Raw genomic sequence first — 27,607 nt, 5'->3', positions numbered from 1 at the left:
GATTAACTTAACACATTTAACACATTTTAAAACTCTCTGTGATAGTGGTTATAGATAATAATATCATAAAACGTTTAAAATGAAGTCATTAAATGGGATAAGATATCTTGAAATGTGCGGGTGAGACAAAATATCTGAAAATGTTCAGAATATTTAATGTTTTTATCTTATTTAAGATTTCATTGAAATAGTCCAAGCCAAACACATGACACACAATCTGCATTGAAACACGTCGCTTTCCTTGGAAACGCCCCCCCTCCCGAAAGGAACTTCCGTATTGGCTCCACTCTCCGTCCACAGAGGCGAATGTCGGTGTAGTTTGTTTCTGTTGTCGTCTGTGCGGGGACGCGATCGGTCAGACGAGGTGTTTGTGTGTCAGAAAACTTTATTCTTTGATTTTTTTTAAATCTTTGATTCATTTATGTGTACTTTGTGACCTCTGGGGATGTTTTGTCGACTCTTCCTGGTTTCGGCTCTGCTGCCTTGTTGCACAGCTACAGGTATGTATGTGAGATGAGAATATTCTTCTTTTTTAATGAACTATTAGTGCATTATTTTGTCTATCAATGAGCCCATGTTAATGTATGAGTGATATAATGTGCATAAACTTGTGTAAATAAGAATTTATTGATCTGTTCACTCAGCCTTATGAGACTGGTTAGTCACGTATTGCACAGTGACATGCGTCATGTGTTTGCACAAGAAAAAAGGCACAGAGGTCATTCCATCAGCGCAACTATAATTCTGTTAGTTATTAATATAATGGGCCAAAGTACTCAGTGGAAAATTTTCATGAGTTCCTTTTAACTCGCTTGGCCTTGGAAGTATGAGGACCTGCAGGCTATCTGTAAGGGGGTTGCGCAAGTTAGTAGGGGCTTCCAGTCGGTCGACATTCTCCTGACATCGTTGATGAACGTGGTTGTGGGCAGTTATTAAGTACCTTCTGTTCATTACCAAAGAAATGGCTTAGTCACGCTGAGGGCTTCCTATAATGCTGGTGTACAGTTTCAGACTTGTTTCTGACTCACATGCAGCAGTGGGGGAGCGTGTATCGTAGAACACTTTCAAACTCGTGTCGTCCATGTCAGTGCAGGAGAAAGTACTAGATTGCGTAAGTGTGATTCGTGTAATTCAATCCCTGCAAGTGTTTGAGGAGGAGTTGTGTTTTGTGGTTGCCATGAAGACAGAAACATATATAGACAGAAGTGAAATGTTGAAAACACGCCATGAAACACTGAAAAAGCCTTGTTCAACCACATTAATAATCAGAAAAGTCCCTCCCCTTTTTTTCGCTGTCAATAATTTCAAGTATAATGTTGGATTTTCTAGGTGAATCCTTGACGCATGCTCCACCACAGGAAGTGGAAGGTCTGGAGAAGGTCCTGGCCTTCGCCGGCGGCGACGTCATTCTGCCCTGCACCTTCAGCAACATTGCCAGCCGCGACTTTCCAACAGTTGAGTGGTCCAAGGAAGACCTGAAGCCAAACATCATCTTCCTCTACCGGGATGGGTGTGAGATTCAGGAGATGAAAAATCCGGCCTTTGAGTTCAGGACAAGCTTCGTGATGAAAAACCTGGAACATGGAGGCATTTCCCTCAGGATCTCCAACGTGAAGCTGTCCGATGCCGGGAGATACATGTGCAAGAGGCTTTGGAAGAACTCCATTTCAGACGTTACAACTGTGGAGCTTGTTGTGGGTATGTCAAGTCAGACGTATTTATATACAGTTGTTAAGGTTTTGCTGTTGAACTACAGTTAAGCCAAAATATCCCTGCTTCTATCTTTTTGCAGGATCTACAGTACCTTAGCGTGCGACACAGGCCTGACAATTTGGTCCTAGTTCCGTCTTGAGTCCTCTACCAGGACTGTATTAATCAGTTCCACTGTGATTCTGATCTGATTTGGTGCAGATCCAAATGAATATCTGGATTTAGTGGATTTAAATGTGGTTTTTAAAGGGATAGTTGGAGGTTTTGCGCTCTACTGAGTGACATTGTAGTTTTTGAAAATGTAAACAACAGATTGGAATACCCGACAAAACAAAAAGCGCCGGCTGTGATTAAAACAATGTTTGGCTGTGGAAGAGGGCGACGCAGCTACTATGAGTGTTTGTTTATTGAGCGCTAAAGATTTGATCACCTTGTTGGAATTCACTTAAAGGATGTGATGAAATGTGGTTGTAAAGTACAGTGTGTCACACACATTCAGCGTTCACTTTCCATAATAGTTGGGTGTGGTAACTTCTCTTGACCCCGTTTTTCCACATCGTGTTTCCACTCACATGTCATGAATGAACGAAAGCCTCAGTGCTAACGCCCTGATTTCCCTGATTGTTTGCTTAGGTGCAGTATCTGAGCCGAAACTGTCAATGGAACTCCTAGAGGGCGGAGGAGTGACTCTCCTTTGTGAGGCGAGCTGCTGGCTGCCAGAGCCCGACATCACCTTTCTGGATGATCAGGGAAATGAGATCCCAGCTAAAGAAGACCCAAAAAGAGACCTAGAAGCCAGTGGATGTTACACCGTGAGGCGTAGAGTGCCTCTCCCAACTGCAACGAACATGAAAATGAAAAGGTTTTTAACCCTGAAACCCCCACTCGTCGGTACAGTAACTTGCATTAGTACAACCAGTAACCCTATGTTAGCCACTGCTGGTTACAAGCGAACAAGCAACAAACAAGATAAACAAATGAAAGATGCTTACTGGACATGTCTGCTCGTCTTATTCATAGTCTGACTGAGGATCAAACATGTATGGCTAAAACCCTCGACGTTCCCAATGCTAATGCTAGCAAACGCTATCCACCCTGATGTGCACTGGTTCTGCAAACATTAAAAACCCGTGCAAAAATCTGGAATCAGGCAATGTACTGTAGGAACAAAAGACTACTTCCAACAAAATGGTCAACAGTGTTTAGATGATTCCTGAACTGTAACTGAACTTGAGTTTTTATCTGACGTCTCTTTTCACCACAGGGTCATCTGCAGAGTTCACCAGCTGCAGCTCAACCAGTCCAGGGACACTGCAATCCTCGTACCAGGTAACTCAGGCTTCACCAACACACCTGCGCCTGCTGCATCAACGAAACCCTGAATGCACATTTATGCTTTAAATGCCCCACAAAAACAAAAAAAATGATTTACTACTGTAAATCTGTCTACTGTTACTTCCTTTCTTTTTCACGTAGCTCTCTGACTCACAAAGTTATGATACTCTGACTGGAGTCTGCTCGTGTGCTGATGACAGCACTGTTTCTGTCTCTGCCGTGTTTGTCGCGCATGAGATAATGTACGTGTTCATCAGTTTGGTGTCTGTTGTGTTTGCAGCCGCCTGCACGCGGTCCTGCCCTCTAACCACCTGCTACACGGTTGGAGGGGTCATTTGCTTTGCACTGGTTTGTGCAGTCGGAGCCTTGTTATATTGCAAGTTCGGTAAGTCACTGCTTCAGCAAAAGTGCCTGGTTAATTATATATTCAAATTGAGCAGGTGAGTTACTACTGCAATGACTAGATGAAGACGATCAATGCCTGTAGATAAAAAGACGATCAGTGACTATAGAATATATGGGTGAACTTTTGAAGACTATTGTCTTTGTAGGACTTTTCTCCTTGAATGTAACACTAGCGATTGTCTGACCAGTGATAACCAGTCGACCGGGACACGACAGACCTACGTTTCCAGATCTCAGCTATTGTTATAGTGATAAAATATAAGCGTCACTAACAGCTTGTCTGGTTTTGTCTTCACACAGCAGAAGTTCAAAAACTGCCAGTGGCCCAACGGGCATCATATGAAAATTCAGCCAACGCTACGACTGAAGATCAGTTGTCCCTGTTGCAGAGCGCCCTGGCTGAAAGCAAGAGGGAGTTGGATCAGCGGATCAAGGAGGTGGCTGACCTCAAGTTGAAGCCTCGTGAGAGAAACGAGACCATCCACCGACTGCAGGGCAACATCTCCCCTCAGCTCAGTCCCATTCTTTTGCAGCACAACCAGCGAACAATTCCCTGCAGCTCTTCCAGTATCTCACCCAGTGACCACAAATCAACACCAGCGGCATCAATCAACAGGAACCCTCCTCCATCTGTCAACTCATCCCAGAAAAAGGATCCGAAAACTGGCATCCTAAGGCAGCACAGCTATCCAGGACTGATCAAAAACAGCAGCCCGGATCTGTCCAGTTCTTCAGTCCGCACATCAGAGACAAAAACAAATCCAAACCCCTCCAAGCCCCAGCGTAGACATTCCATTGGGTTTTCATCAGCGGCCCTGTATAATAACCGCTACAGTCCCCTGGCAGGTCTCACAGAAGAGTCATGAGAGAAGGTAACATGAAGCAGCACAAGCTTCATGTCTGAGTTTCCCCAAATCAAACATACCTAAAAATACGTCAAGCTTAAGTGGGGCCGTTTGTAATTTGGTTAGGGTTTGGTTTTTAAGTTTAGTAAATAAGATAAGAATATTGCTGTGTAGTATTTTCTAACGAGCTTGGATCAGAGGTTTAATCAAGTAATTCCGTTGGAAATATCAAATCATGAGAAATTTATTTCACCAGTGTTTTAGCTCAGTTTTAGATTAAAAGTTTCATTTTAGTTTTACGTTTTCGTTGCATTTCCAGTTTCTATGCTAAGCTAAACTAAGCTAAGCACAAGACAAATCAGCTCTGAGGTCGACTTTCTGTCTCTCAGCCACAATGAGACGTTCCAGTTCAGCCAATTACCAGTTTATCTTTGATAAAGCTCTTAAGAAACAAACTCCAGTGTCAGAACCTGCTGGGGCTTTAGTCAGGGCCGTGTTAAATGGCGTTTGATGTTTGCTTTAGTTTGCAATGACAAGGAACACAACGAGCTATTTTAAGGATTCCAGGAGACGTGACAAGCTTTGAACCAATGAACGACCTCATTCTTACTGTGTTGTCGGCCTCAGACATGCGACACCTGCTGCACAGGTGCGCCTATGTAGGTCCAGCTGGGAGTAGAGGTACTGAGGGGCTGCAGCATCCCCTACTGGCAAGTGGTTGTAACTACAAGTCAAAAAAGGTTTACTGAGAAAGATCAATTTAGTTTTGTTTTTTTAACTTTCATTGTCTATCTGACTTCCAGCATCCCTGGTTTTGTTTTTGCTCTTATTTGAAACCTGTTCTTTGTTTTAAACACTAAAATACATACGCACTTACTTTTGTCGCTACGGATCAAACGACTGTAGTCTGAACTCGTATCGTCTCCAAGAAGAGTCGAGAAAAGATCGCTGTCCTTTTTTTGCACTTTCACCTTTTTGCCTCCACAGAACCATTTCAGAAAGGATTTTTTCACCTGCGCATTATTTCACTGTTGCTTTATGGTATATTTATATGAACGTGACTCGGGAGGTTTTCACTTCACTGTACATCTATGGAATAACAAAGGATGGAGGAGTCAGGATTTACAGTCAGATTGTACGTCTGGTGATGTATGCATGGGTTCATTTATTTAAATCTAAATTAATTCTTTATTTTAATGCAATATTTGTTTTAATTATGAATTTACATTTTTGTATATATTTTATAAACAGTGTTATGAAATTAAATAAAGCTCTTTCTTTGTTTAACTTAAGTGCTCACCTTTGAAGCTGTAAACCTGGAAAGAGACGATGCCACTCCCTGGTGGAAAGGTAACGGCACTGCACTTTTTTAAAATTCTATTGTGAGTGGACTGAAGGTGGAGGTCGAGCAGGCGACAGCTTTCCCCATGTTTTAAGAACTCGAAAGTGAGATGTGATCAATCAGATTGGGAATGTAATAGGTTTCACTGTTGTTTAGACATTTGGTGTCATTTTCTAATAGTTAGTTTCTAATTGTGTGGAATCTTAAGGGAAAAAAAAAATTAAGGATCTGAACAACTCTTAGAGTCGCACAATAACACACTAAGAGGCACTAAGACCACTGCAACACTGTTGGTTCCAATTGATCATTAACTTGGGAAAATAAGGCAAAAAAAATCCTTTACCTTTTTTCTCTTTTGCTTTAAAAAAATTCTAACTACATTGATCATGACACCAATTACATAACATGAAAAGTGATATAAACATAACTTTGTTACTTAACAAAGGAAAAACCCGCTGACAGACGATATTCACAAGAAATAAAGAGGCACAACGAAATCAAAAATGCACAAGACAATTTAAATAGATTAAAAGAAATAGACATCATACTCACAAAAGTACTTTCAATTATTTTTGAAATTTTGTTTGTACCGAATTTGTACCAAATCTTTTTCTTCCACCAAGGAGGTTATGTTTCACCTTTGAAAAAACTTCTAACCAGATTCCCACGAAACTTGTTGGAAGGATGGATCATGGGCCAAGAAAGAATTCCGGTCAAAGTATCAGATTGTGAACGAGATAAAACTTATTTTTTTCACATTTCCACTTATTTCCCAAAGACTCATTCATTGGTTCTTAATGGAAAAAATGGCATATTTTGGGGACTGTATCTAAGAGTGTGTGAGGTTTAGCGCAGCTTTACGGAACTAAAGGACTGTTGGGCCTTTAGCGGAAAAACGTGATCTACTGAACGCCAAAGTTTTATATATGCTGTTATTGGGGTATTTTATCCTTCAGTAATGAAAAAGTAAAATGACTGACATTCAGGGGTTGGTAGAGACCAAAAGCAGAGCCCTAAGAGAACGTTGGCCCTCCATTCACATGGTGCTCCCTGTCGGCTGGACGTGAAAATAACACACACACTTTTAGTTGTTTTCAGATCTTCAGCTTCTTTGTTCAGTGAATTCCTTGCTTGATTTCGCTGGAGAGATTTTTTCTCATGCAGCTTCAAACTTTCCTCTCTGCACACTTTCACACAAGCAGCTGGCGGAGAGACAGTCACACAGTCACGTGTCGGGGCGGCGTTTGTCAGAGAGGATGTTCACAGCTCAGGCTGCTCGTCAGTCTGTCAGTCGGCGGTGGGACAGGATGCAGCTGACGCCACTCTGTCTGGTGCTTTGTGAGTTCAAACAGACATTTCTTCACTTCCTACTCAATAATTCTCTCGGGTATTTTATGGTCTTGCTGAATTCAAACCTCACTGATCGTTGTTTCACTTGTTCGTTGTCTCGTTCCTGCGTCTTCTGCCCTCTTTCCATGTCTTTCTTTTACTCTTCCTCTCATTCTCTCATCATCTTTTCCGACCTCCATCGCTTGTTTTCATTCTACCCTTCATTACTGTCTATAATTTCCTTACAAACTTCCCATTCTTTTATAACTTCTGTTTGCTTCTTTCCTTTTGTCATTTATTTCATCTTTTAGTTAATTTCATTTCTTCCCCTCGTCCCTGCCATCCTCTCTTCCCTCCCCCTCTCCCCCCTGCAGCCTGCCTTCGGCTCAGCCCCGACAGGTCTCAGTTCTTCAGGTACGACACCATCGCTCTAAACTGCGAGGATTGCTCGAACTCCACCGGCTGGAAGGTGAAGAGGAGAACCTTGGAGGGCGGGGTCTGGCCCTGTTCCACCAGCTGGGGCACCACTACTTCTGGCTCCACTTGCACCATTGGAAACATCTACCCGTCCGACAGCGGCGTCTACTGGTGCGAGTCTGCAGGCGGCGAGCGGACGAACAGCGTCAACATCACCATCACTGGTATGACAACTGGTGCTGTGAAATGTTACCCTGCCTCCACTTTCACGGACCGCTTCAGTGACTGTCACACGTTTTTTATCCTCTGAAGATCACCCTGTGGTCCTGGAGAGTCCGGTCCTCCCCGTGCCGGAGGGAGCTGCTGTGACTCTGCGCTGCAAGGCTGAGACGTTCTCCGCCGCCCACGTGTTTCATTTCTTCAAAGATGGCCGCCCCATCGGCAGCAGCTCCTCGGGAGAGGTGACCCTTCACAGTGTTTCCAAATCCGACGAGGGACTCTACAAGTGCGGCATCTCTGGAGGGGAAGAATCCATAGCCAGCTGGTTGGCTGTTGGCGGTGAATATAATGTTTGGAAAAGTTGTTTCAGTGATAAAGGTCTGTTAAGATTACGTCTCTCTAACGATACAAACCCCCAGATTTTTTTTATGACCTCATTTCAGATATGAGCACGATAAATATGCCTGATTGTTTTCCTCAAGATCAATGGGTTTGGACTTTTTCCCGCTCAAAAAGCATCTGATGTATTTTTTATCTTGTAGAACATTGCATATTCTCTTTACTTGATTTTACTTGCACCTCTGCTTCCATAAAGAACGTTCTAACATCTATTCATAAAACTGTCCTACACATAATTCATGGATCCTGAGGCTTAGTAGACGGTCGTCCACTGAAAAGCACTTTGAGTGACAGAAGATTTTGTCTGCTCTCTTGTTAGGAATTAGATTTCATTTTAACGTCTCAAAAGGTCATGACTGAAAGTAAATTCTTTCTTTATGGGGTGAGTTGTTTTGTTAATTGCCTCGGTGATGAAGAGTTGTTCTTTATCATTACAGCTTCCTGTCCACCTTCATGCTCCTCTCAACCCGGAGCTTCGTATTCAGTTCCAGTCTTCAGACTGATGTTTCACCTGCTGGTGGGAACCCCTTACCTGGTGTCCACCATCTTACTCGGACTCATATACAGAGACAGGAAGAAAGGTAGGACCGCTCTTGCAAGTGTGTAAGGAAGGAGGCAACCTTGCCTCCACTAGCTAATGACAGCTCGTCATGTGAAGCTAAAACAACAGTGGTTAGGTGGGTGTGCTATCTGATAGCTAAGTTATTCAACTGTTTGGTTCCTGAGAGGTGTTTGTTTACCTTCTGAAACATCTTTCAACCCCTTGTTTCATAATCGGAAACTGTAGCCTAAGGAAAGAAAGTTGTCTAAGGACACTCAGGTGTCGTCTGCGTATCGGATGATTTCAAAGACACGTGATTAGAGAAACTCAAGCATCTTTATCTAACTAAAGCCTCCGCTTGGTTATTATTATTTTTACTTAGACATAAAGCAGATTATTATTGTCATAGAAATATGTGCAATGATGTCTGTTTGTTTGTTTGTTTTTGTCTTCGCACAGCAGCTCGGACGGTCGCAGAGAGAAGAGGCAGCAACGATGTCATCATGGAAATAGTTGTATCGCCTGACTAACCAGCAACAGGCCACCAAGAAATTCTGCATCACTCGCGAACCTGCACCACCGGAGAGACGTTACTATCACCGTCAGTCAATGTGTCCGCAGAGTTTAAACTGGATGGCCACAGTTTCAACAATGGTTTGTTCAGACCAAACTCTTTGTAGCGATGTGTTGCTCAGTTGAGATTATCGGAAATGGACGATCAAAGAAAGACGTGTAGTAAGACATAAGTGGGGGGGGAAAATGCGAGGTGTGAAGTTTTAGCCGACCTGTCTGTTGTTATTGTCATTATAATTTAATTAAAACTTTACTCAAAGTGGAGATTTTGGACACGTCTTTCCCCGGACAATGAAACTCTTAATTCGTTTTCTCACATTCCTGTTCTGCGACAAGAAAAAAAATGTTGAATTACAAACAGGTCACTGTGTTGCAGAATCAGCCTTCTGTGCCTGTGTGGTCGGTTGTGGTGAGAATATCCTGAAACTAGGGGCGAGTGTCATTTCTCAGAAGTAGAACCCGGGAGAGGATGTCGTGTGTCATTTTAAATCCCACAAACAGGCCAGCGCCAAAATTCAAAACGCGTCCAAACAAGATGTAAAATCAGTAGTACACTACACTGGACACAGGTAAACATGTGGGACTGTGCTCTGTGGCACGTTCCAGTTCATTGAGTGACCCATGATTTGCATCGTGATTGGAAACTGCTGCCGTCTGGAGATTCCAATCATGATGTAGAGCAACTTCACTCTGGTCGCAGAGTGAGGTTGCTCTCAGTTGTATTCTGTGGTTAGAACCCAATAAATCAAAGTGAACAGTTTCTCTCACTTCCGAGCCTGTTGTACCACAAGAAGGCAGCGCAGCAGTGTAAATGCGTCAGGCTGTTACAGAGGCCACTCGTTGGAACAAGTCAAGAAAAAGTCCCAGACCCTAGTTTTGACATGAGTAAAACACATATAATGTGTAAATTGACAATTTGTTTCCATAATATTATTTCGCATCTACATTATTTGGTTTCCACTTGTGTGAGTAAATGAATTAATCCTCTACCTTTATCCAGATTACTGATGTGTATTGACATTTTACATCAAAATAGTAACATAATGCAATAAGGATTATGACAAACTTGATATTCAAAGCTTTTTTATTCAACAGTTAAATGAGTCATAACTCTGTCAAGGCCAAGCATTCCTAAAAAAAAATCTGATCCAAATTATTCTCCAGATTACTATAGTGATTGTTATCCAGAATATTATCTTGATCCAGATTAATTTCTGATTATAATCCACATTATCATTAGGATTTAGAATGTTATCTCATCATTATCCATATTTTTATCTGATAATTATCTAGATTATATCAGGTTATTATCCAGATCAATATGTGGATCCATATAATTATCTGTTTATTTTTGAGATTATTATTCACATTATTATCCACAGTGTTGTCTAACTATTATTCATATTATCAGTGAGATAATTACCTGGATGGGATCAGATTATTATCTGGATCAAATCAGATTATCATAAGGATAGGAAGTCAAACTGTACAAACTAATAGATCTCAGCAGCCTATTCATGAACTAATATTAATATCACCATCCAGACATTATAGACATTATTCAGAAAGGGTTATTGACACTCAGACACCTTTTAAAATATAAATTCATCAGCATAAGTAAGCATCAAGAGCTGCGTCACAATTCAAGGGGCCATAGGTACGCTTCTTCTTCTTCTTCTTCTTTTTCTTTGTCCCGGCGGGAAACCGGATTTATCAGTCTGCAATGACACGATCCCAGACTCTCCTTTCAGCATCAGCTCGAGCTGCAGGAAGCGCAGAGGGAAAAAGGGTCTTTCTTTAGTGGCGTCACTTTATTTCTAACTTTATTTTAAAACAACAACTTTCTTTTAAGTTTTAAAGCCGTCACACTGGTTAATCATACATAGCTTGCTAGTTGGCTCTTGTTAGGCTCCAGTCATAGACTGGATGTAAAGATAGATGACAAAAAGTTCCCCCTGGTGGTTGGCTGCAGTATAGGTCACAAACCCCGCCCCCTCCATGTTAGCAGATGGGACATGGACCAAACAAACAAAAAAATTAAAGTACATTAAATAAATGTTTCCTCAATAAACATAACTTCCGACTACTGATATTGACATTCCCTTGACATTGGGCCCTGATTAGACAGAAAAAAACGGGATCACGACAAATGTCTTATAATCATCAACGACTTTCTGAGGTGAACTTACCTCGGGCCCACTGTCGGTACCTGATCACGCACACTATCATGATGACAGTGTAGAAGATAAACAGCAGGACGCTGCACACCAGCCGGGGCAGATACATGCCAGGACGGGCGGTGGGCAGGACGTCTCGAGGCTGAGCTCCAACTGAGAAGAACAACAAAACATCAGAGCTTTGAACATTTAGCATCGACAGTATGTTTCATTGTGACTAGCAAGCTTACTCCTACTGTCTTCAGGCAGTAAAAGTTAGTTAATTAAGTTGCCTTTCTGAGATGAAAGAAACAAAACAAGTCAAGTCCGACAAGAAGCAGACAAGTCGGGCAGTTTCAAGCCGCCTTGCAGGTAGAATAAGTGCACATTTGTGCCTCAAATGTTTGAGTTCTGGAGCAGGAGCATCTAATTGTACTGAGTCAGTTTCATCTCAGACAATGAGATGAGATACCTGCCTCTAGAAAAGCTTTTGTCTCGCAGACTTGTCTGTGCTGTTTGGGTAAGACGATCATCATCACCTGTCACAGCCAGGAAGCTCTGAAGCGACGCTCCTTTTGTCGGGTGCTTGCACGTGTAGAAGCCTTCGTCAGACTCGGACACGGCCGGGATGGTCATTGTTCCCTCGGGGTGAATGCCCATGAAAACGCCGTTTCTGTAGAACGAGGCATTGAAATCGGACACAGCCGTCTTCACATACCTTTCCTTGTGGGAACAGCGAACCGTCACTCTGTCTCCTTCTGCCACGGGGCGTGCAGGGATCTCCACGATCACAACACCGACTGAATACAGGAAGGCAAACCTAAGGGGTTTTCCTTGTTTTTCAATCATAAATATTCTCAACAGCCCTTTTGGAAATCCTGCATTTTGCTAGCTAGGTGTTGCCTCTGTATCTCCCAGATTGGTACATTTTAATACTTGCAAACTTTTACCGTTTTGCAAGCAGGACTTGTGCCTTACCATTCACCGTGATGCTGAGGACGTTGCTCCGGCAGCCTTCGTCAGACTCGCACCAGAACACTCCGTTGTCCGATGTGAAGGTGCTGGGATTGATGCAGGAGGAGCCATTTTGGCGACACCAGCCATCCTCAGATGAGAGAAAGGTCCCAGAGGAGGTGTTTCTCCTCAGTGTCCAGCCACTGAAGTTCCCGCTCACTGCACAGTTCAGAGTGAGGGTCTCATAGCGATAGAACTGAGATCTGTCGGGGTGGATGCTCAGGGTGGCTGCTGCAGGTTCAGACAGGAGTGACGGGTTAGGTTGACATGAATGCAAAACCATACGGGTGAGATCGTCATCTGCTGTTTGGTGTTTGTGAGGAGGAACATACAACTTTGAAAAAGCCACATCGTGGTCAGACTGGTGCACGTCAGATTACCACTGCCGGGACAATCTGTACGATCTACCATGGAGACATCTTTTATAAACTTGAATGCCGATACGTAGAGCTTGTATCTCATACATTTTGAAACAGCATTTAAATCCGCCAGATCCTGATTTGCATTTGGATCAAACCTCACACACTCGTAGATAGATTAACATCATCTTTTAACACCTTGAACATGACAAAATACCTTATTATCTAATATTCATCTCCATTATATGGGGGGGGCAGCTAGCTTCAAAACCTGAACAGATAAAACTAAAAAAGGTCTGAGTGGCTTGGTAACACAAAGAGAAAGTGTCTATCACTGTAGCTGTATCTTCTATTTCACAAAGCTAGATTTTCCGTGTCACGCGAACTTGCTGTCGTTCATCGTTGATCACGCAAAGCGTCAGACAGAGAGATGCAACAGCAACTTTGTGACATGATGTAGAACATTTCAATTGGCGTCTCATCCCATGACCTGACCGTGTCTTTTTCCACTCAGTAAAGATTACATCCTGTTTGCTTTAGAAACAGCTGAAATATGAACACATTAAGTAACATGTCAACAGAGGGAGACAACAAGAAAAGAATCTAACTATTTCATCTCTCTATGCGAGCAGTCAAACACTGGACTGGTGAAATATTTGAAAAATAGGTAAAATGTCTTACACATGAGAAGGCAGAGTGACGGGATGTCCATTCTTTGTTCCATCGAACCAGTTTCAAGTAAGCGTGTAGTACCCACATCCTGAACTCAAAGCGGAAATGTCACTGAGCAGCGAGGAACAAAAACAGAAAAGTTAAAGCAACTCAGCAGCAGAAGCAGCAGCATCTGGACTGACTGACGACCAGACTCCATCTAAGTTTTCACAGATTTAATAGTCTTTAGAGGGAGAGAGCGTGAGGCCTTACATCAAATTCAATATGAAAGAAATTATACAAATGAACTCAGATCATGTGGAATATAGAGCAGTATTTATTTTCTTGGAAAAGACCAGAATTATTTTATTTTTGTTTTATTTTTATTTTCTTTTTTGTCTCATCCAGTAGATTAGAACAGTCACGCACCTCTCAAAGTTGTTAGCCAATCGCCATGAAACATGAAAAGGACATGTGGAGGAGGGAGAGAGAGACAGGTAGAGGAAGTGGAGCAAGGCAGCGTGAGTTCGGTCGTTAGTTTCGGTTTGGTGCGGGCAGAGTTTCTGAGGCAACTAGAAGATCACAGAACACGAAACAAACAAAGTCAGAGTCGAAACTGGCGGAGTGTTATTTCGTTCTCACTTTCTTCCCGCGGTCGAGACCTGAAGACGAACTCACGGGGGTCTCACGTGCGCCCGCGGCGCCATGTCCCGCGCTCTGTTGGAGGCGGTTGTCTTCCTGGGTGAGTTTTTAAAATCAAAGCTTCTCTGAGCGAGTTCAGATTTATTCACCCGACGTGTCTTTTTAAGTTCGAGTCGGGCCAAAGCCCGATCCGGGCTAGAAACAATGATATCTCATTTAAAAACTGCACCAGTCGATGTGAGCATGTCATGAGGGGAACAGACTCTGTACTATCATCTTTTTTCAAATCAAACTGTTTGAAAACATGTTTCTTGTGTTTGATACAAACCACAGTATTAGTTGTAGGACAATGTAGGAAAAGATTATGGAATAATAAAATCACCATCCTCACAGCCACTGTCTTCTCTGGCAGAGAAGGAAAAGTGCACTTATGTTTCTCATATATCTATATTAAAATGTAAAATGTAATGTTTATAATGTTGAGCATACATTTTAAAATATACAAAAACAATATTCAACAAAAAAGTTGAAATGGCACACTAAAGTAATGACACTACTTGACTTGAAGTATACTATAATACCATTATGTTTTAGTGTGTGTTATTTTGATTGATAGAATAAGTGCACTACAAATTGACATCAGGGTGTTAAAATGTGTATTTTAAAATATGCGTTCAGTGCATTACTACAGTGATAATTGTAAGCATACATTTTAAAGTATAAAAAAATACATTCAACAAACAATCTTAAATAAGTACACTTTACTTATTACTCTTATATTTAACTTAAAGTATATATTCCAGTAATATATTCAGAGAAAGTGTACTAGAGTGCAATTATAAGTGTGTTTAAAGTGTCATTATGAAAAAGCTAAAAGTATGATGTGAGTGTACTTTTTATATATTTCCAGATGCTACATTTTATTGTTAGTATATTTGGAATATATATTTTTAAAAATGTGAGTACATTTAAAATACACATAAGTATATTATTTTTTCACCAGGGTTTTGTTTTCCAAAATGTTTCCTCTGGTCACGTCGATTCATTAGTTTCGTGTTTTTGACCCACAGGCATCGTCGTCTGTCCCCCGGCAATCGGTGAGTATCTTCAACCTCCACCTACAGTTGTAGCTAGTAGTCACTGCAGGTCACCAAACACACCACATGATAACTTCTCACCAGTACTTTTACACCTCAGAGCCCAGTGGGTAGTGCGTCGGTCTCGCATTCACAACAGCAACACCCAAGTCAGGGACAATCACTCCGTGGCGCCACCCTGCAGCCACTCTCCACCTTCACACGCTCCTGTTCCTAAACTTATGCATTTTGTTACAGATGCTCCAGAAATGGGCGAGTGTTCTGGGCCGGTGACTGAAATAAGTGCAACGGTTGGCAGCAACATCACTCTTCCATTCAAAGATGCCACGGGAGATCGTGTATGGAGGTGGGAGAGAAACAACGCCGAGCTGATCACCTGTCGCGAAGGACATCCAGGCTTCCAAGGAAAGACTGAAGACAAAGGAAGATTCAAAGTCTCCTGTGAAAACCACAACCTCACGATCGTTGGGCTGCAGCTGGGAGACCAGGCGCAGTATTCTCTATGTAACAGCCGCCACACTTGTTCTTGTGTGAATCTCAGTGAGTACGGCTCTATTTTCAAAATGGACCTTTTCCAGAACGTTTTCATTTGATCCTCTGACCAGTTCAACACCTTCTGACTCCCTCCGCTCTCGTAGCTGTGACACCGGACGACACGAGCGACAGAGAAGCCGGTGAATATATATTTTTTAACATTGTTTGAGATAAATAACGTAGAGTTACTGTTTGGTTGTACTTTGTGAACATGGGTGACGTGACAATGGGTTGAGACATGGTCGTTGTACCGTGTTTGTGTTTGCTACGACAGCCGACAACCCTTCATCAGCTCTCTTTTCTCTTTTGTGTCTCAGCACATTCGACTGAAGGCCCAGGCACCGATCAGCACAACGTCCCCGAGTCAGGGACAACCGGTAAGTTAGTTCTGAAAAAAAACCACAACAAAAACATTCGATCTGTTGGTTGACATGAAGAAAGTGCGTAAATGGATTCAGCAGCTTGTGTTGAAATATTTGAACTCGAAGGAAATATCCACAAACATTCTGTATATAAGCCAATTCATCCGTATCAAAGATCTTTGACTCGCTCACATCGGCTTGTTGGGCTCTGTTGGTGACAGTAAAAGCCTGTGGTGCATCTTTATCTCCCTAGGACTAACTGTTGGAGCTGTTGTAGCTGTTGGAGTTGTTGTAGCCGTTGGAGTTGTTGTAGCTCTTGTAGCTTTTCCCCCCCTCTGCACCTGTAAGTCGCTCTTCTCTGCTTTCAAACTTCTTGACATTATGAAACTCTACAAATGCATTGTAATGTATTGACATGTGTGTATAGCACCACCTGACCACCCTCTGGTTATGGTTACACAATAGTCTTCCAGTCCCTAAATTGTGTTGTGACTTTTAATGATATTCCGAACATGAGCTGAAGCTTAAACTAGTTCCTAAAATGTCTTTGTGATTCCGACTCTCCAGGCTTCAGGTCATCTGGGGCGTGTGTGTGGGTTCAACGTCTCACAGAGTATCGGCGTGCAGGTATTATCACTTTCTGACTTTTATTTCTGGTCACTCGACCATGTTTAATGAGGCATTGACTTGAGTCTGATGTTCAAGGAGAGTGTCACTCAGTAGAGTGTCGTCATGAAGCGTGACGTTGATGTGGTATCGATGTATATTCTGCCCCGGGAGTTTTGTTTGCTGTGTCAAACAGAAGGAATGACAAAAGTATTAACTCGCTGTGATTTCACACGCAGCACGAGCGGAGCCGGAAGACGCAGCTACTGGACCGTCTCCGTCCCTACACCCCGTCCCGGAGTCTGCGGTCGACGGACAAGGGTTGGCTCTCCGTCCCCAACACCGGACCGCGGACTGAACCAAGGTTTTTTATTTTTGAAATATAGATACGTGTGATAATTAGTCATGGTGTGACTCAACCAGCAGGAATAAAACTGTCCTTTCCTTTTCTCCGTGTTCTGTTCATTTATGACAAATTTCATGTTTGTGAATGTGATGAGTCATTAAATCCATAAATACGGGATTTGTACATTTCAACACCGGGCCTGTTTGTTTTTGCACCGGTGCCCCGATGAAGACTCAGCGAGTCGAGAGGCGAGGGCATGTCCGTGATCTAATAAAGGATTTTCGTTGTCTCACGTCCACAATCGGAGCGGCCGCGGATCTTTGCTGACGGCCGTTGTTCACCTCCAGCTTCCATCGGACTCACTGAGCTGGACAGTCGTTGGTTTTATTTTTTTCTGTTTATTCAATAACTCAACTTGAAAACCACCATGGTTGACGCCGGTTTGCTCGAAAGAGCACGGACGTCACCAGGTACTTGGGAGCCACTGGTGGCCCGTGCTGACAGAGAGGTCGGCCCGAAAGGTCACGGGTCAGACGCGGAATCCTCCCTTCGTCAGAACGCTCCTCACAGTCCTGGCTCCTATTGGCTCCGGACAGATGTTGCGAACGCAACCTGTCTCGGGTGTGTAAATACTGTCGCGACGAGGCTCCCGGCTACATGCTGGTTCCGATCCTCCTGCAGAAGCCGTAACAAACGCACAAAGACAATTCCGAGGGGGCCAATAGTTTGCCGGCCCGTCTTCGGTCGGAGTCTGCGAGTGAGACTGCCGAGCTCCACAGAGCGGCTGCTTTTAAACTGTTCTGAGCCGAGAAATTGGAAATTCCCGGAAACTCCGCCCCAAAGGGAGTTTCCAGTACAGAGGTTACTCCAGGTGAAACTCAAGGGAGGAGGAAGTCCATGTAAGAACTTCCTCCTCCTTGTCCACTCCCTCACAGTCAGACCCTGCCACTTTTACATCAGGGAATTCGTCGGTTCATGATTACAAGATTGAATCAGATGGCGTTTTGTCGAGACATTCGGAATAAAAAGGTACCGTAAGAACACGTTGAGACACAAATGAAATGGTGCAAAACATATTTTCACAAATTCCTCCTGCTGACAGTTTCCACACGTTGGTGGTATAAGTCCGGGACCAGGTGTTTGTGACACTGTGTCTCTTCAAGAAGCTTTTCTTTGGTGGTAGAGTTTGGAACCTTCCACCTTTAACACTGTCAAGCGCTCTCCGTCTATCCAGCATCCAATACACGACGAGGCAGATTCAAATCAAATGAATGTTGTGTGAATGGAGCAGTAAGAATGCTGATCAAATGTGAAATGTTAACAAGACACACACACACACACACACACACACACACACACACTGTCAACATACCAGGGAGAATATGCCACAAAATAATAGAGACTCACCTCCAGCTGTGTGATGCACTGATGTCAACATGAGTTTATTCTCACAAATGCTCAGGTGTTCAATATTAAATCACAACATGTAACAGAGGAAACGATCCTCAAAACAAATAATACAAATGTTCCAACGCTCCACAAAGTTCTGGGCTCCAGCAGCAGCGAGGTGGGACCCAGGCCTGTTCCCGGAGGGGTCCGAGCCTCCGGGGCCACGACGGCTCCTGGTCACGGTTCAGTCTGACTTCTTTCACCGAGCTAAAATGTCCGTGGATGGAAGGATCCTTCGTGTGTCACCCACTGATCCAGCAGGTCGAGACCTGCCAATATATTCTATTCATCGTGTCCCTGGTTGACAACTTCCACAAGTTCCACGTTCGGGGTCTTTCTCGACGTCGCCGTGTCCCGCGGTGTCCTCGTCCTCTTCCTCGGTGAGTCTCGTGTCGAAGCCTCTGGTGAGAGTTCAGCTCGACTCTGATGTCGTGGAGGAGTTGAGTGTTCAGCCCCGGGTTCCTCCCACTCCACACTCCTCCCGTTCAGCCGTCTTCGCTCCCGGAGCGTTGACGCGCAACACGAGACACGAGAAGTTCACGTTGTTACTTCGTGAAAACGTATTATTATGATCATCGCATTAACAACTACGACACGAACCGCCACGTTTCAACCCGAGAACACGTTGTGCCAAAGGGTTTTGATTCAAGTTGTCTACTTCCTGCTCGGGTCGAGGCGGCACCGCGCGCCCTCGTTGCGCGCAGTGGATGATGCGCGGTGGAGCGATGAAATGGATCAAATCGTATCGATGAACAAACGGGATTAGTCCGTGTGAGTTGTTTCAAAGAAGCTGGAGACTTGGTCACAAGAATTTTATTTAAAAATGAAGAAGAGAAGGAAGAGACGGAGCCGGCAGCTCGTCTCCGGCCGGCACCTGTTCATGTCCCCGTCCCGACCGAGACGTTCATGTTGGGAAGAGTATTCGTGGGTGAGTCTCGTGTCGAAGCCTCTGGTGAGAGTTCAGCTCGACTCTGATGTCGACTCTTGACGCGCAGTGGATGATGTCGCCGCGATGAAACGGATCAAATCATATCGATGAACAAACGGGAGTAGTTGGTGAGACCGAGGCCTATTCCGGAGGGGTCCGGAATAGGGTTGATGTCGGGTGGACGTCCGTCGTCTCCCTCCTCACTGTGGTTGACAACTTGCAGAAGTGCATGTTCGGTTTGGACGTCGTCGTGTGTCTCTGCTGATGTCCAGGTCGGGTCTCACTCAGCAGCCTCGTTCTAAACCTTTGTGGGTGAGTCTCATATCGAAGTTTCTCTGGTGAGTTCAGCTCGTCTCTGCTGTTGTCGAGGATTTTCCCGTTCAACTCGGGTCTCGAACCAGCAGCCTCGGGTACAAGAGTGAAGCGACGTGTTATCCACTCGGCCAAACCAGTCTGTTGTTTAGTCTGTGTCTTGTACGTCTCTTAAGGAGTGAAGTGAGTGATTTGCTGCTATAATGTCCTCGGACAAGGACATCGATTCATCAGCTCGTTGACAACTTGTACATACAGTACTTGTATAGAAGAACCATGTTCATGTCCCTCGTCGGAGCTCAGCTGCGTGATATGTTCGTCGCTGCGCTGCGTAAGCTCGTCATCGATGCGATGACTTCCACGCTGAAGATGTTTCTCCGCGGTCTCGGTTCTGCGCTGATGTTGAAGTTTCTTGACTTTTTGTCGAGGAATTCCCCGTTCAGCTCGGGGAATTCCTGAGTCCAGCAGCCTCGGGTACATGACAGCGACGCGTTATCAACTCGGCCAAACCACCGGAGTTGTGTACGTCTCTTAAGGAGTGAAGTGTTCGATGGTCCCTCGACCATGTTCAATGAGGCATTGACTTGAGTCTGATGTTCAAGGAGAGTGTCACTCAGTAGAGATGATGATGTCGCCGCACTTCGATCAAATCATATCGATGAACAAACGGGATTAGTGTCGTCAATGTCGTCTCCTCCGCGACGGCGGTGGTCAGGACACGCATCGTCTCCGGCCGGCACCTGTTCATGTCCCAGTTTCCCGTACAGTAACGTCCCAACCGGAACGTCGATGTCGGGTGGACGTCCGTCGTCTCCCTCCTCACTCTGGTTGACAACTCGGTCGGTACTTGAGAGCGACGCGTTATCAACTCGGCCAAACCACCGGAGTTGTTGAGTTTGTCTCTTGTACGTGTTGTTAAGGAGTGAAGTGAACATGTGTTTTATGTTTGGAAATGTGTTCGATGTTTGGAAATTTTTCTTCGGTCTCTGAAAGCAAATCTTCGGTCACGAGATTTCTATAATGTCCCTTGCTCCGCCGTCTCCCTCCTCACTCTGAAGGATCCTTCGCTCGCCCTCGGACAAGGACATCGATTCATCAGCTCAAACCTGAGAATTATTAACGTATCACTCGTTGACAACTTGTACATACAATACTTGTATAGGAGAACCATGTTCGGTCTTGACTGCATCATGTCCCTCGTCGGAGCTCAGCTGCGTGATATGTTCGTCGATGAGTGTCATATTGAAGTTTCTTGACTTTTTGTCGAGGAACTCCCTGTTCAGCTCGGGTCTCGAACCAGCGGCCTCTGGTACATGACAGCGACGCGTTATCAACTTGGCCAAACCACCAGAGTTGTTCAGTCTGTCTCTTGTACGTCTCTTAAGGAGTGAAATGCACACTCAGTGTTCGATGTTTGGAAATTTCTTTTACTTCTGGTCCCTCGACCATGTTTAATGAGGCATTGACTTGAGTCTGATGTTCAAGGAGAGTGTCACTCAGTAGAGTGTCGTCATGAAGCGTGACGTTGATGTGGTATCGATGTATATTCTGCCCCGGGAGTTTTGTTTGCTGTGTCAAACAGAAGGAATGACAAAAGTATTAACTCGCTGTGATTTCACACGCAGCACGAGCGGAGCCGGAAGACGCAGCTACTGGACCGTCTCCGTCCCTACACCCCGTCCCGGAGTCTGCGGTCGACGGACAAGGGTTGGCTCTCCGTCCCCAACACCGGACCGCGGACTCCTGGGTGTAGAGGCTTCGGCGTCGCAGCCCCCGGCCTCTGGAACTCCATCCCTTCACAGATCTGCAACGCTCCCTCTTTGGACATTTTTTTAAAACTATTTTTATCAATATAGTTTATTGAAACGACCCCAATTTGACAATAAAAAAAAGTTCCACGTCGGAGACTGACTGATGCGTGCCACAATGAGGATATGTCCACTGTTTCCATTGAACAGGTTTTATTTACATATACAGTTCCGTGGGTTTTAAACAACAAAAGAAATCACATCATCTTTACAGTTGTTAATAACTTTACTGAGCGTTTGACATTATGTTACATACATGAAAAAACAAAATCCATATCCACACAACATTCACGTGACCACGGTCGACCAACTGTCCCGTCAGTCTCCAGCAGCTCCTGATTATAAGAACTCAACGTCCAATTGAGGCACACCAAACACAAACGGCTCTTACAATTATTATTATCATATGAAACAAGAAGCATGAACCTTTCACCCCTGAGTGTGCAGGCTGTACCTGTGGCTACAGTGAAATAAACGACTGCGATGATCACACTGTGACAAGTTTTGATTCGTGTCCTCCCTGGTTCTCGACCCTGCTGGTTTTGTTGAACCTCTGTCAGCATTAGAATATATATATGTATATATGTATATAGCATTTTTTTAAAAATCTTTTTTGGCATCTTTTTACTATTTCTTTGTAATAACTCTACTGGTGTAACGAGTACATTTCTTCCGGCGTCTTATTAATAAAGTTCTATTCTCTCCTCTAAAAACCTAAAAGTCCCTATTATTGTAAACTCCGTTCTTCCAATAAAAGAAAAAGAAGTTCCACAACGTTGACTGTTTCCCAGCAACAGCTTTTATTCACATGATACAGTTCCGTGGGGTTTTAAACAGATACAGATGCAACGCCTCGACTCGGCCAGTAGGTGTCAGCCTTTACACGTGCACTCACCAACACAAAGCACAATCAACAAAAAAAACAACCTCACGGTGGCGCAAGAGGAAAAAGTCCGGGGCGGGTCACTAACGTCCGGAGGGGTTCATCCTCTGACGGCCGAGAATGTCTGAGCAGAATCTTAATTTTGAATCAATCTGAGCTTATTATTTTTTAACGAGCTATTTCGACTTTGATTCACCACAAATTCCTTTTTTCTATGAATTGGTGAAATTGTAAATAGAATTGTAGAAAAATACAGAAAAAGTCTAAATATGTTACTGGGGTTTTTTTGTGTGTTTTTTTGTCCAACCGACAGAAACAAATCCAAAAGTTCTTTAGTTGAGACGAACTGCAAAGATACGAGATACTACCTCAGAGACACAGAACGACCACGAAGAGAAAATGAATGTCGGCAAAGATGGAAATTGTTCATAACACAAAGAGACTAAATGTGACAAAAACTCCCCCAAAGAAGAGAAAGCGACGTGTGAATAGATCAAACACACAAAAGAGACGACGCAGACTTCCTCTCCAGTTTCTTGAGTTTCATCCACGAATTGATTGATTGGTTCATTTCAACACAGGCGCTGTCGTCTCCCGTCATGTGGCCTCCAGGTTGAGTGTTGAGTAGAAAGTTTGAGTAGTGTCTGCGTCTGTGGAGGAAGGACACACACACACACACACACACACACACACACAAACACACTATCAACATACCAGGTATAATAGCACAAAATAATAGACAAAACCAAAGCAAACGGAGGCAATACTCTCAGTCCCGGGTCCCGTTTTCTCTTCACCCATCCACACCTAGAGCTTTGTTATTGCACATTCCCTTGTACAATGACAATAGATCCTCAAAATGATTAGAACTGAGAAGTAAACCAGTAGAGGTCTGTACCGTGCCGCCTGAGATAAAACAGCAAGAAACACAACAGCTCACTCCGTCGGGGGTCATTCAGAGAACAACTGGTGTGTGCCACCCCCACATTGTTGTTTGATGAATCTGGCTGCTGATGTCATCGCACCTGACCAATAACCGGTTGTAAGCACAACAAACAACACTGCCCCAGTTTCATAACAGATGGAAAATACCGTGTAGATAAAACTGAGACAACACCAAATAAATTAAAAAAACACAAAATGCTGTTCCAATGCTGTTCCAAAATGGAACACTCGAGGAGCAGGCGTTGGTGGGACCACCGAAGAGCGACGCGTCGATCGGCCCTCCGACTGGCGACGTGGAGCAGGTGGAGCAGGCCTTGGTTGGACCACCGACGAGGGACATGGAGCAGGTGGAGCAGGCCTTGGTCGGACCACCGACGAGGGACATGGAGCAGGTGGAGCAGGCCTTGGTCGGACCACCGACGAGGGACGCGTCGATCGGCCCTCCGACTGGGGACGTGGAGCAGGTGGAGCAGGCCTTGGTCGGACCACCGACTGGGGACGTGGAGCAGGTGGAGCAGGCCTTGGTCGGACCACCAACGAGGGACATGGAGCAGGTGGAGCAGGCCTTGGTCGGACCACCGACGAGGGACGCGTCGATCGGCCCTCCGAGTGGCGACGTGGAGCAGGCCTTGGTCGGACCACAGACGAGGGACATGGAGCAGGTGGAGCAGGCCTTGGTTGGACCACTGACGAGGGACGCGTCGATCGGCCCTCCGACTGGCGACGTGGAGCAGGTGGAGCAGGCCTTGGTCGGACCACCGACGAGGGACATGGAGCAGGTGGAGCAGGCCTTGGTCGGACCACCAACGAGGGACGTGGAGCAGGCCTTGGTCGGACCACCGACGAGGGACATGGAGCAGGTGGAGCAGGCCTTGGTTGGACCACTGACGAGGGACGCGTCGATCGGCCCTCCGACTGGCGACGTGGAGCAGGTGGAGCAGGCCTTGGTCGGACCACCGACGAGGGACATGGAGCAGGTGGAGCAGGCCTTGGTCGGACATCCAACGAGGGACATGGAGCAGGTGGAGCACCAGTGAAGTGAACATGTGTTTTATGTTTGGAAATGTGTTCGATGTTTGGAAATTTTTCTTCGGTCTCTGAAAGCAAATCTTCGGTCACGAGATTTCTATAATGTCCCTTGCTCCGCCGTCTCCCTCCTCACTCTGAAGGATCCTTCGCTCGCCCTCGGACAAGGACATCGATCCATCATTATTAACGTATCACTCGTTGACAACTTGTACATACAATACTTGTATAGGAGAACCATGTTCGGTCTTGACTGCATCATGTCCCTCGTCGGAGCTCAGCTGCGTGATATGTTCGTCGCTGCGCTGCGTAAGCTCGTCATCGATGCGATGACTTCGGCGCTGAAGATGTTTCTCCGCGGTCTCGGTGCTGCCCTGACGTCGCTGATGTTTTTTCTAGGTGAGTGTCATATTGAAGTTTCTTGACTTTTTGTCGAGGAACTCCCTGTTCAGGGCTGCACGGTGGTGTAGTGGTTAGCACTTTCGCCTCACAGCAAGAAGGTTCTGGGTTCGAATCCCGGTTCAACCAGGGCCTTTCTGTGTGGAGTTTGCATGTTCTCCCCGTGTATGCGTGGGTTCTCTCCGGGTTCTCCGGCTTCCTCCCACACTCCAAAGACATGCAGAATGGGGTTAGGTTCATTGGAGACTCTAAATTGCCCGTAGGTGTGAATGTGAGATCTGTATGTGGCCCTGCGATAGGCTGGCGACCTGTCCAGGGTGAACCCCGCCTCTCGCCCAATGTTAGCTGGGATTGGCTCCAGCGACCCCCCGCGACCCTTAAATGGATAAAGCGGTAGACGATGAATGAATGAACTCCCTGTTCAGCTCGGGTCTCGAACCAGCGGCCTCTGGTACATGACAGCGACGCGTTATCAACTCGGCCAAACCACCGGAGTTGTTCAGTCTGTCTCTTGTACGTCTCTTAAGGAGTGAAATGCACACTCAGTGTTCGATGTTTGGAAATTTCTTTTATTTCTGGTCCCTCGACCATGTTTAATGAGGCATTGACTTGAGTCTGATGTTCAAGGAGAGTGTCACTCAGTAGAGTGTCGTCATGAAGCGTGACGTTGATGTGGTATCGATGTATATTCTGCCCCGGGAGTTTTGTTTGCTGTGTCAAACAGAAGGAATGACAAAAGTATTAACTCGCTGTGATTTCACACGCAGCACGAGCGGAGCCGGAAGACGCAGCTACTGGACCGTCTCCGTCCCTACACCCCGTCCCGGAGTTTGCGGTCGACGGACAAGGGTTGGCTCTCCGTCCCCAACACCGGACCGCGGACTCCTGGGTGTAGAGGCTTCGGCGTCGCAGCCCCCGGCCTCTGGAACTCCATCCCTTCACAGATCTGCAACGCTCCCTCTTTGGACATTTTTTTAAAACTATTTTTATCAATATATTTTATTGAAACGACCCCAATTTGACAATAAAAAAAAGTTCCACGTCGGAGACTGACTTGGTTTCTGTACTGACGCGTGCCACAATGAGGATATGTCCACTGTTTCCATTGAACAGGTTTTATTTACATATACAGTTCCGTGGGTTTTAAACAACAAAAGAAATCACATCATCTTTACAGTTGTTAATAACTTTACTGAGCGTTTGACATTATGTTACATACATGAAAAAACAAAATCCATATCCACACAACATTCACAACTGTCCCGTCAGTCTCCAGCAGCTCCTGATTATAAGAACTCAACGTCCAATTGAGGCACACCAAACACAAACGGCTCTTACAATTATTATTATCATATGAAACAAGAAGCATGAACCTTTCACCCCTGAGTGTGCAGGCTGTACCTGTGGCCACAGTGAAATAAACGACTGCGATGATCACACTGTGACAAGTTTTGATTCGTGTCCTCCCTGGTTCTCGACCCTGCTGGTTTGTTGAACCTCTGTCAGCATTAGAAGCTTTTGTTGAGTAGAATCATGAACATTGAAAAACACTCAGCTCCTTCCACACAGATGCAATACCTTGCATCTTCAGACACACTTCAGATCACTGAACCAAGGTTTTTTATTTTTGAAATATAGATACGTGTGATAATTAGTCATGGTGTGACTCAACCAGCAGGAATAAAACTGTCCTTTCCTTTTCTCCGTGTTCTGTTCATTTGTGACAAATTTCATGTTTGTGAATGTGATGAGTCATTAAATCCATAAATTCGGGATTTGTACATTTCAACACCGGGCCTGTTTGTTTTTGCACCGGTGCCCCGATGAAGACTCAGCGAGTCGAGAGGCGAGGGCATGTCCGTGATCTAATAAAGGATTTTCGTTGTCTCACGTACACAATCGGAGCGGCCGCGGATCTTTGCTGACGGCCGTTGTTCACCTCCAGCTTCCATCGGACTCACTGAGCTGGACAGTCGTTGGTTTTATTTTTTTCTGTTTATTCAATAACTCAACTTGAAAACCACCATGGTTGACGCCGGTTTGCTCGAAAGAGCACGGACGTCACCAGGTACTTGGGAGCCACTGGTGGCCCGTGCTGACAGAGAGGTCGGCCCGAAAGGTCACGGGTCAGACGCGGAATCCTCCCTTCGTCAGAACGCTCCTCACAGTCCTGGCTCCTATTGGCTCCGGACAGATGTTGCGAACGCAACCTGTCTCGGGTGTGTAAATACTGTCGCGACGAGGCTCCCGGCTACATGCTGGTTCCGATCCTCCTGCAGAAGCCGTAACAAACGCACAAAGACAATTCCGAGGGGGCCAATAGTTTGCCGGCCCGTCTTCGGTCGGAGTCTGCGAGTGAGACTGCCGAGCTCCACAGAGCGGCTGCTTTTAAACTGTTCTGAGCCGAGAAATTGGAAATTCCCGGAAACTCCGCCCCAAAGGGAGTTTCCAGTACAGAGGTTACTCCAGGTGAAACTCAAGGGAGGAGGAAGTCCATGTAAGAACTTCCTCCTCCTTGTCCACTCCCTCACAGTCAGACCCTGCCACTTTTACATCAGGGAATTCGTCGGTTCATGATTACAAGATTGAATCAGATGGCGTTTTGTCGAGACATTCGGAATAAAAAGGTACCGTAAGAACACGTTGAGACACAAATGAAATGGTGCAAAACATATTTTCACAAATTCCTCCTGCTGACAGTTTCCACACGTTGGTGGTATAAGTCCGGGACCAGGTGTTTGTGACACTGTGTCTCTTCAAGAAGCTTTTCTTTGGTGGTAGAGTTTGGAACCTTCCACCTTTAACACTGTCAAGCGCTCTCCGTCTATCCAGCATCCAATACACGACGAGGCAGATTCAAATCAAATGAATGTTGTGTGAATGGAGCAGTAAGAATGCTGATCAAATGTGAAATGTTAACAAGACACACACACACACACACACACACACACACACACACTGTCAACATACCAGGG

At 45.0% G+C, this 27,607-nt stretch overlaps 4 protein-coding genes and 2 long non-coding RNA genes across 13 annotated transcripts; 4 read left to right on the top strand and 2 right to left on the bottom strand.

Moving 5' to 3' along the window:
* The first annotated feature begins 259 nt into the window (after positions 1–259).
* LOC118284351 (butyrophilin subfamily 3 member A2-like) lies at positions 260–5,582 on the top strand. 2 transcript variants are annotated; one of them, XM_035607161.2, is made up of 6 exons: positions 260–500; positions 1,330–1,698; positions 2,344–2,572; positions 2,975–3,039; positions 3,326–3,430; positions 3,754–5,582. In XM_035607161.2, the coding sequence occupies exons 1-6, from the start codon at positions 446–448 to the stop codon at positions 4,314–4,316; spliced, it is 1,386 nt and encodes a 461-aa protein (XP_035463054.1). In that variant the 5' UTR covers positions 260–445; the 3' UTR covers positions 4,317–5,582. The 2 variants fall into 2 exon arrangements, with proteins under 2 accessions (XP_035463054.1, XP_035463053.1); XM_035607160.2 differs by having other exon boundaries at positions 262–500; positions 3,751–5,582.
* LOC118284813 (low affinity immunoglobulin gamma Fc region receptor II) lies at positions 5,295–9,379 on the top strand. 7 transcript variants are annotated; one of them, XM_035607912.2, is made up of 7 exons: positions 5,295–5,430; positions 5,589–5,645; positions 6,840–6,975; positions 7,278–7,607; positions 7,696–7,980; positions 8,439–8,582; positions 9,002–9,379. In XM_035607912.2, exons 2-7 carry the CDS (start codon positions 5,625–5,627, stop codon positions 9,070–9,072), a joined length of 987 nt encoding a protein of 328 aa, XP_035463805.2. In that variant the 5' UTR covers positions 5,295–5,430; positions 5,589–5,624; the 3' UTR covers positions 9,073–9,379. The 7 variants fall into 7 exon arrangements, with proteins under 7 accessions (XP_035463805.2, XP_035463789.2, XP_035463796.2 ...); XM_035607896.2 differs by having other exon boundaries at positions 6,837–6,975; XM_035607903.2 differs by having other exon boundaries at positions 5,308–5,444.
* An 802-nt stretch (positions 9,380–10,181) lies between these two features.
* LOC118285097 lies at positions 10,182–13,443 on the bottom strand. The gene is made up of 5 exons (XM_035608449.2): positions 13,326–13,443; positions 12,250–12,516; positions 11,811–12,071; positions 11,305–11,445; positions 10,182–10,878 (listed from the first exon to the last, which is right to left on the bottom strand). Exons 1-5 carry the CDS (start codon positions 13,366–13,368, stop codon positions 10,829–10,831), a joined length of 762 nt encoding a protein of 253 aa, XP_035464342.1. The 5' UTR covers positions 13,369–13,443; the 3' UTR covers positions 10,182–10,828.
* Positions 13,444–13,560: 117 nt separating this feature from the next.
* On the top strand, positions 13,561–16,985 carry LOC118284915. The gene is made up of 8 exons (XM_047336295.1): positions 13,561–14,037; positions 15,008–15,034; positions 15,272–15,574; positions 15,673–15,708; positions 15,886–15,945; positions 16,184–16,273; positions 16,498–16,557; positions 16,776–16,985. Exons 1-8 carry the CDS (start codon positions 14,001–14,003, stop codon positions 16,892–16,894), a joined length of 732 nt encoding a protein of 243 aa, XP_047192251.1. The 5' UTR covers positions 13,561–14,000; the 3' UTR covers positions 16,895–16,985.
* Positions 16,986–18,668: 1,683 nt separating this feature from the next.
* Positions 18,669–22,153, top strand: LOC124850849. The gene is made up of 2 exons (XR_007031907.1): positions 18,669–19,571; positions 21,197–22,153. It is a non-coding gene; the product is annotated as an uncharacterized LOC124850849 (long non-coding RNA).
* Positions 22,154–22,155: 2 nt separating this feature from the next.
* LOC124850846 lies at positions 22,156–23,500 on the bottom strand. Its single transcript, XR_007031903.1, has 2 exons — positions 23,030–23,500; positions 22,156–22,912 (listed from the first exon to the last, which is right to left on the bottom strand). It is a non-coding gene; the product is annotated as an uncharacterized LOC124850846 (long non-coding RNA).
* Positions 23,501–27,607: the final 4,107 nt, after the last annotated feature.

This window comes from Scophthalmus maximus, chromosome 12, assembly GCF_022379125.1.
Source record: "Scophthalmus maximus strain ysfricsl-2021 chromosome 12, ASM2237912v1, whole genome shotgun sequence".
Lineage (NCBI taxonomy): Eukaryota > Metazoa > Chordata > Actinopteri > Pleuronectiformes > Scophthalmidae > Scophthalmus > Scophthalmus maximus.
Note: the sequence above shows the minus strand (reverse complement) of the source record. Positions and strands in the feature narration are given on the sequence as shown.

Excerpts from the sequence above, each read along its gene's own strand:
- LOC118284351 (XM_035607160.2), top strand. The coding sequence starts at position 446 with ATGTTTTGTCGACTCTTCCTGGTTTCGGCTCTGCTGCCTTGTTGCACA. Across the intron at positions 1,699-2,343 it reads AACTGTGGAGCTTGTTGTGG|GTGCAGTATCTGAGCCGAAA; the intron begins GTATGTCAAGTC and ends TTGTTTGCTTAG. Across the intron at positions 2,573-2,974 it reads ACGAACATGAAAATGAAAAG|GGTCATCTGCAGAGTTCACC; the intron begins GTTTTTAACCCT and ends TTTTCACCACAG.
- LOC118284813 (XM_035607896.2), top strand. The coding sequence starts at position 5,625 with ATGCCACTCCCTGGTGGAAAG. Across the intron at positions 7,608-7,695 it reads CGTCAACATCACCATCACTG|ATCACCCTGTGGTCCTGGAG; the intron begins GTATGACAACTG and ends TATCCTCTGAAG. Across the intron at positions 8,583-9,001 it reads ATACAGAGACAGGAAGAAAG|CAGCTCGGACGGTCGCAGAG; the intron begins GTAGGACCGCTC and ends GTCTTCGCACAG.
- LOC118285097 (XM_035608449.2), bottom strand. The coding sequence starts at position 13,368 with ATGGAACAAAGAATGGACATCCCGTCACTCTGCCTTCTCATGT. Across the intron at positions 12,517-13,325 it reads GTCACTCTGCCTTCTCATGT|CAGCCACCCTGAGCATCCAC; the intron begins GTAAGACATTTT and ends CTGAACCTGCAG. Across the intron at positions 12,072-12,249 it reads CCTCAGCATCACGGTGAATG|TCGGTGTTGTGATCGTGGAG; the intron begins GTAAGGCACAAG and ends TCCTGTATTCAG.
- LOC118284915 (XM_047336295.1), top strand. The coding sequence starts at position 14,001 with ATGTCCCGCGCTCTGTTGGAGGCGGTTGTCTTCCTGG. Across the intron at positions 15,709-15,885 it reads CACGAGCGACAGAGAAGCCG|CACATTCGACTGAAGGCCCA; the intron begins GTGAATATATAT and ends TTTGTGTCTCAG. Across the intron at positions 15,946-16,183 it reads CCCCGAGTCAGGGACAACCG|GACTAACTGTTGGAGCTGTT; the intron begins GTAAGTTAGTTC and ends TTATCTCCCTAG.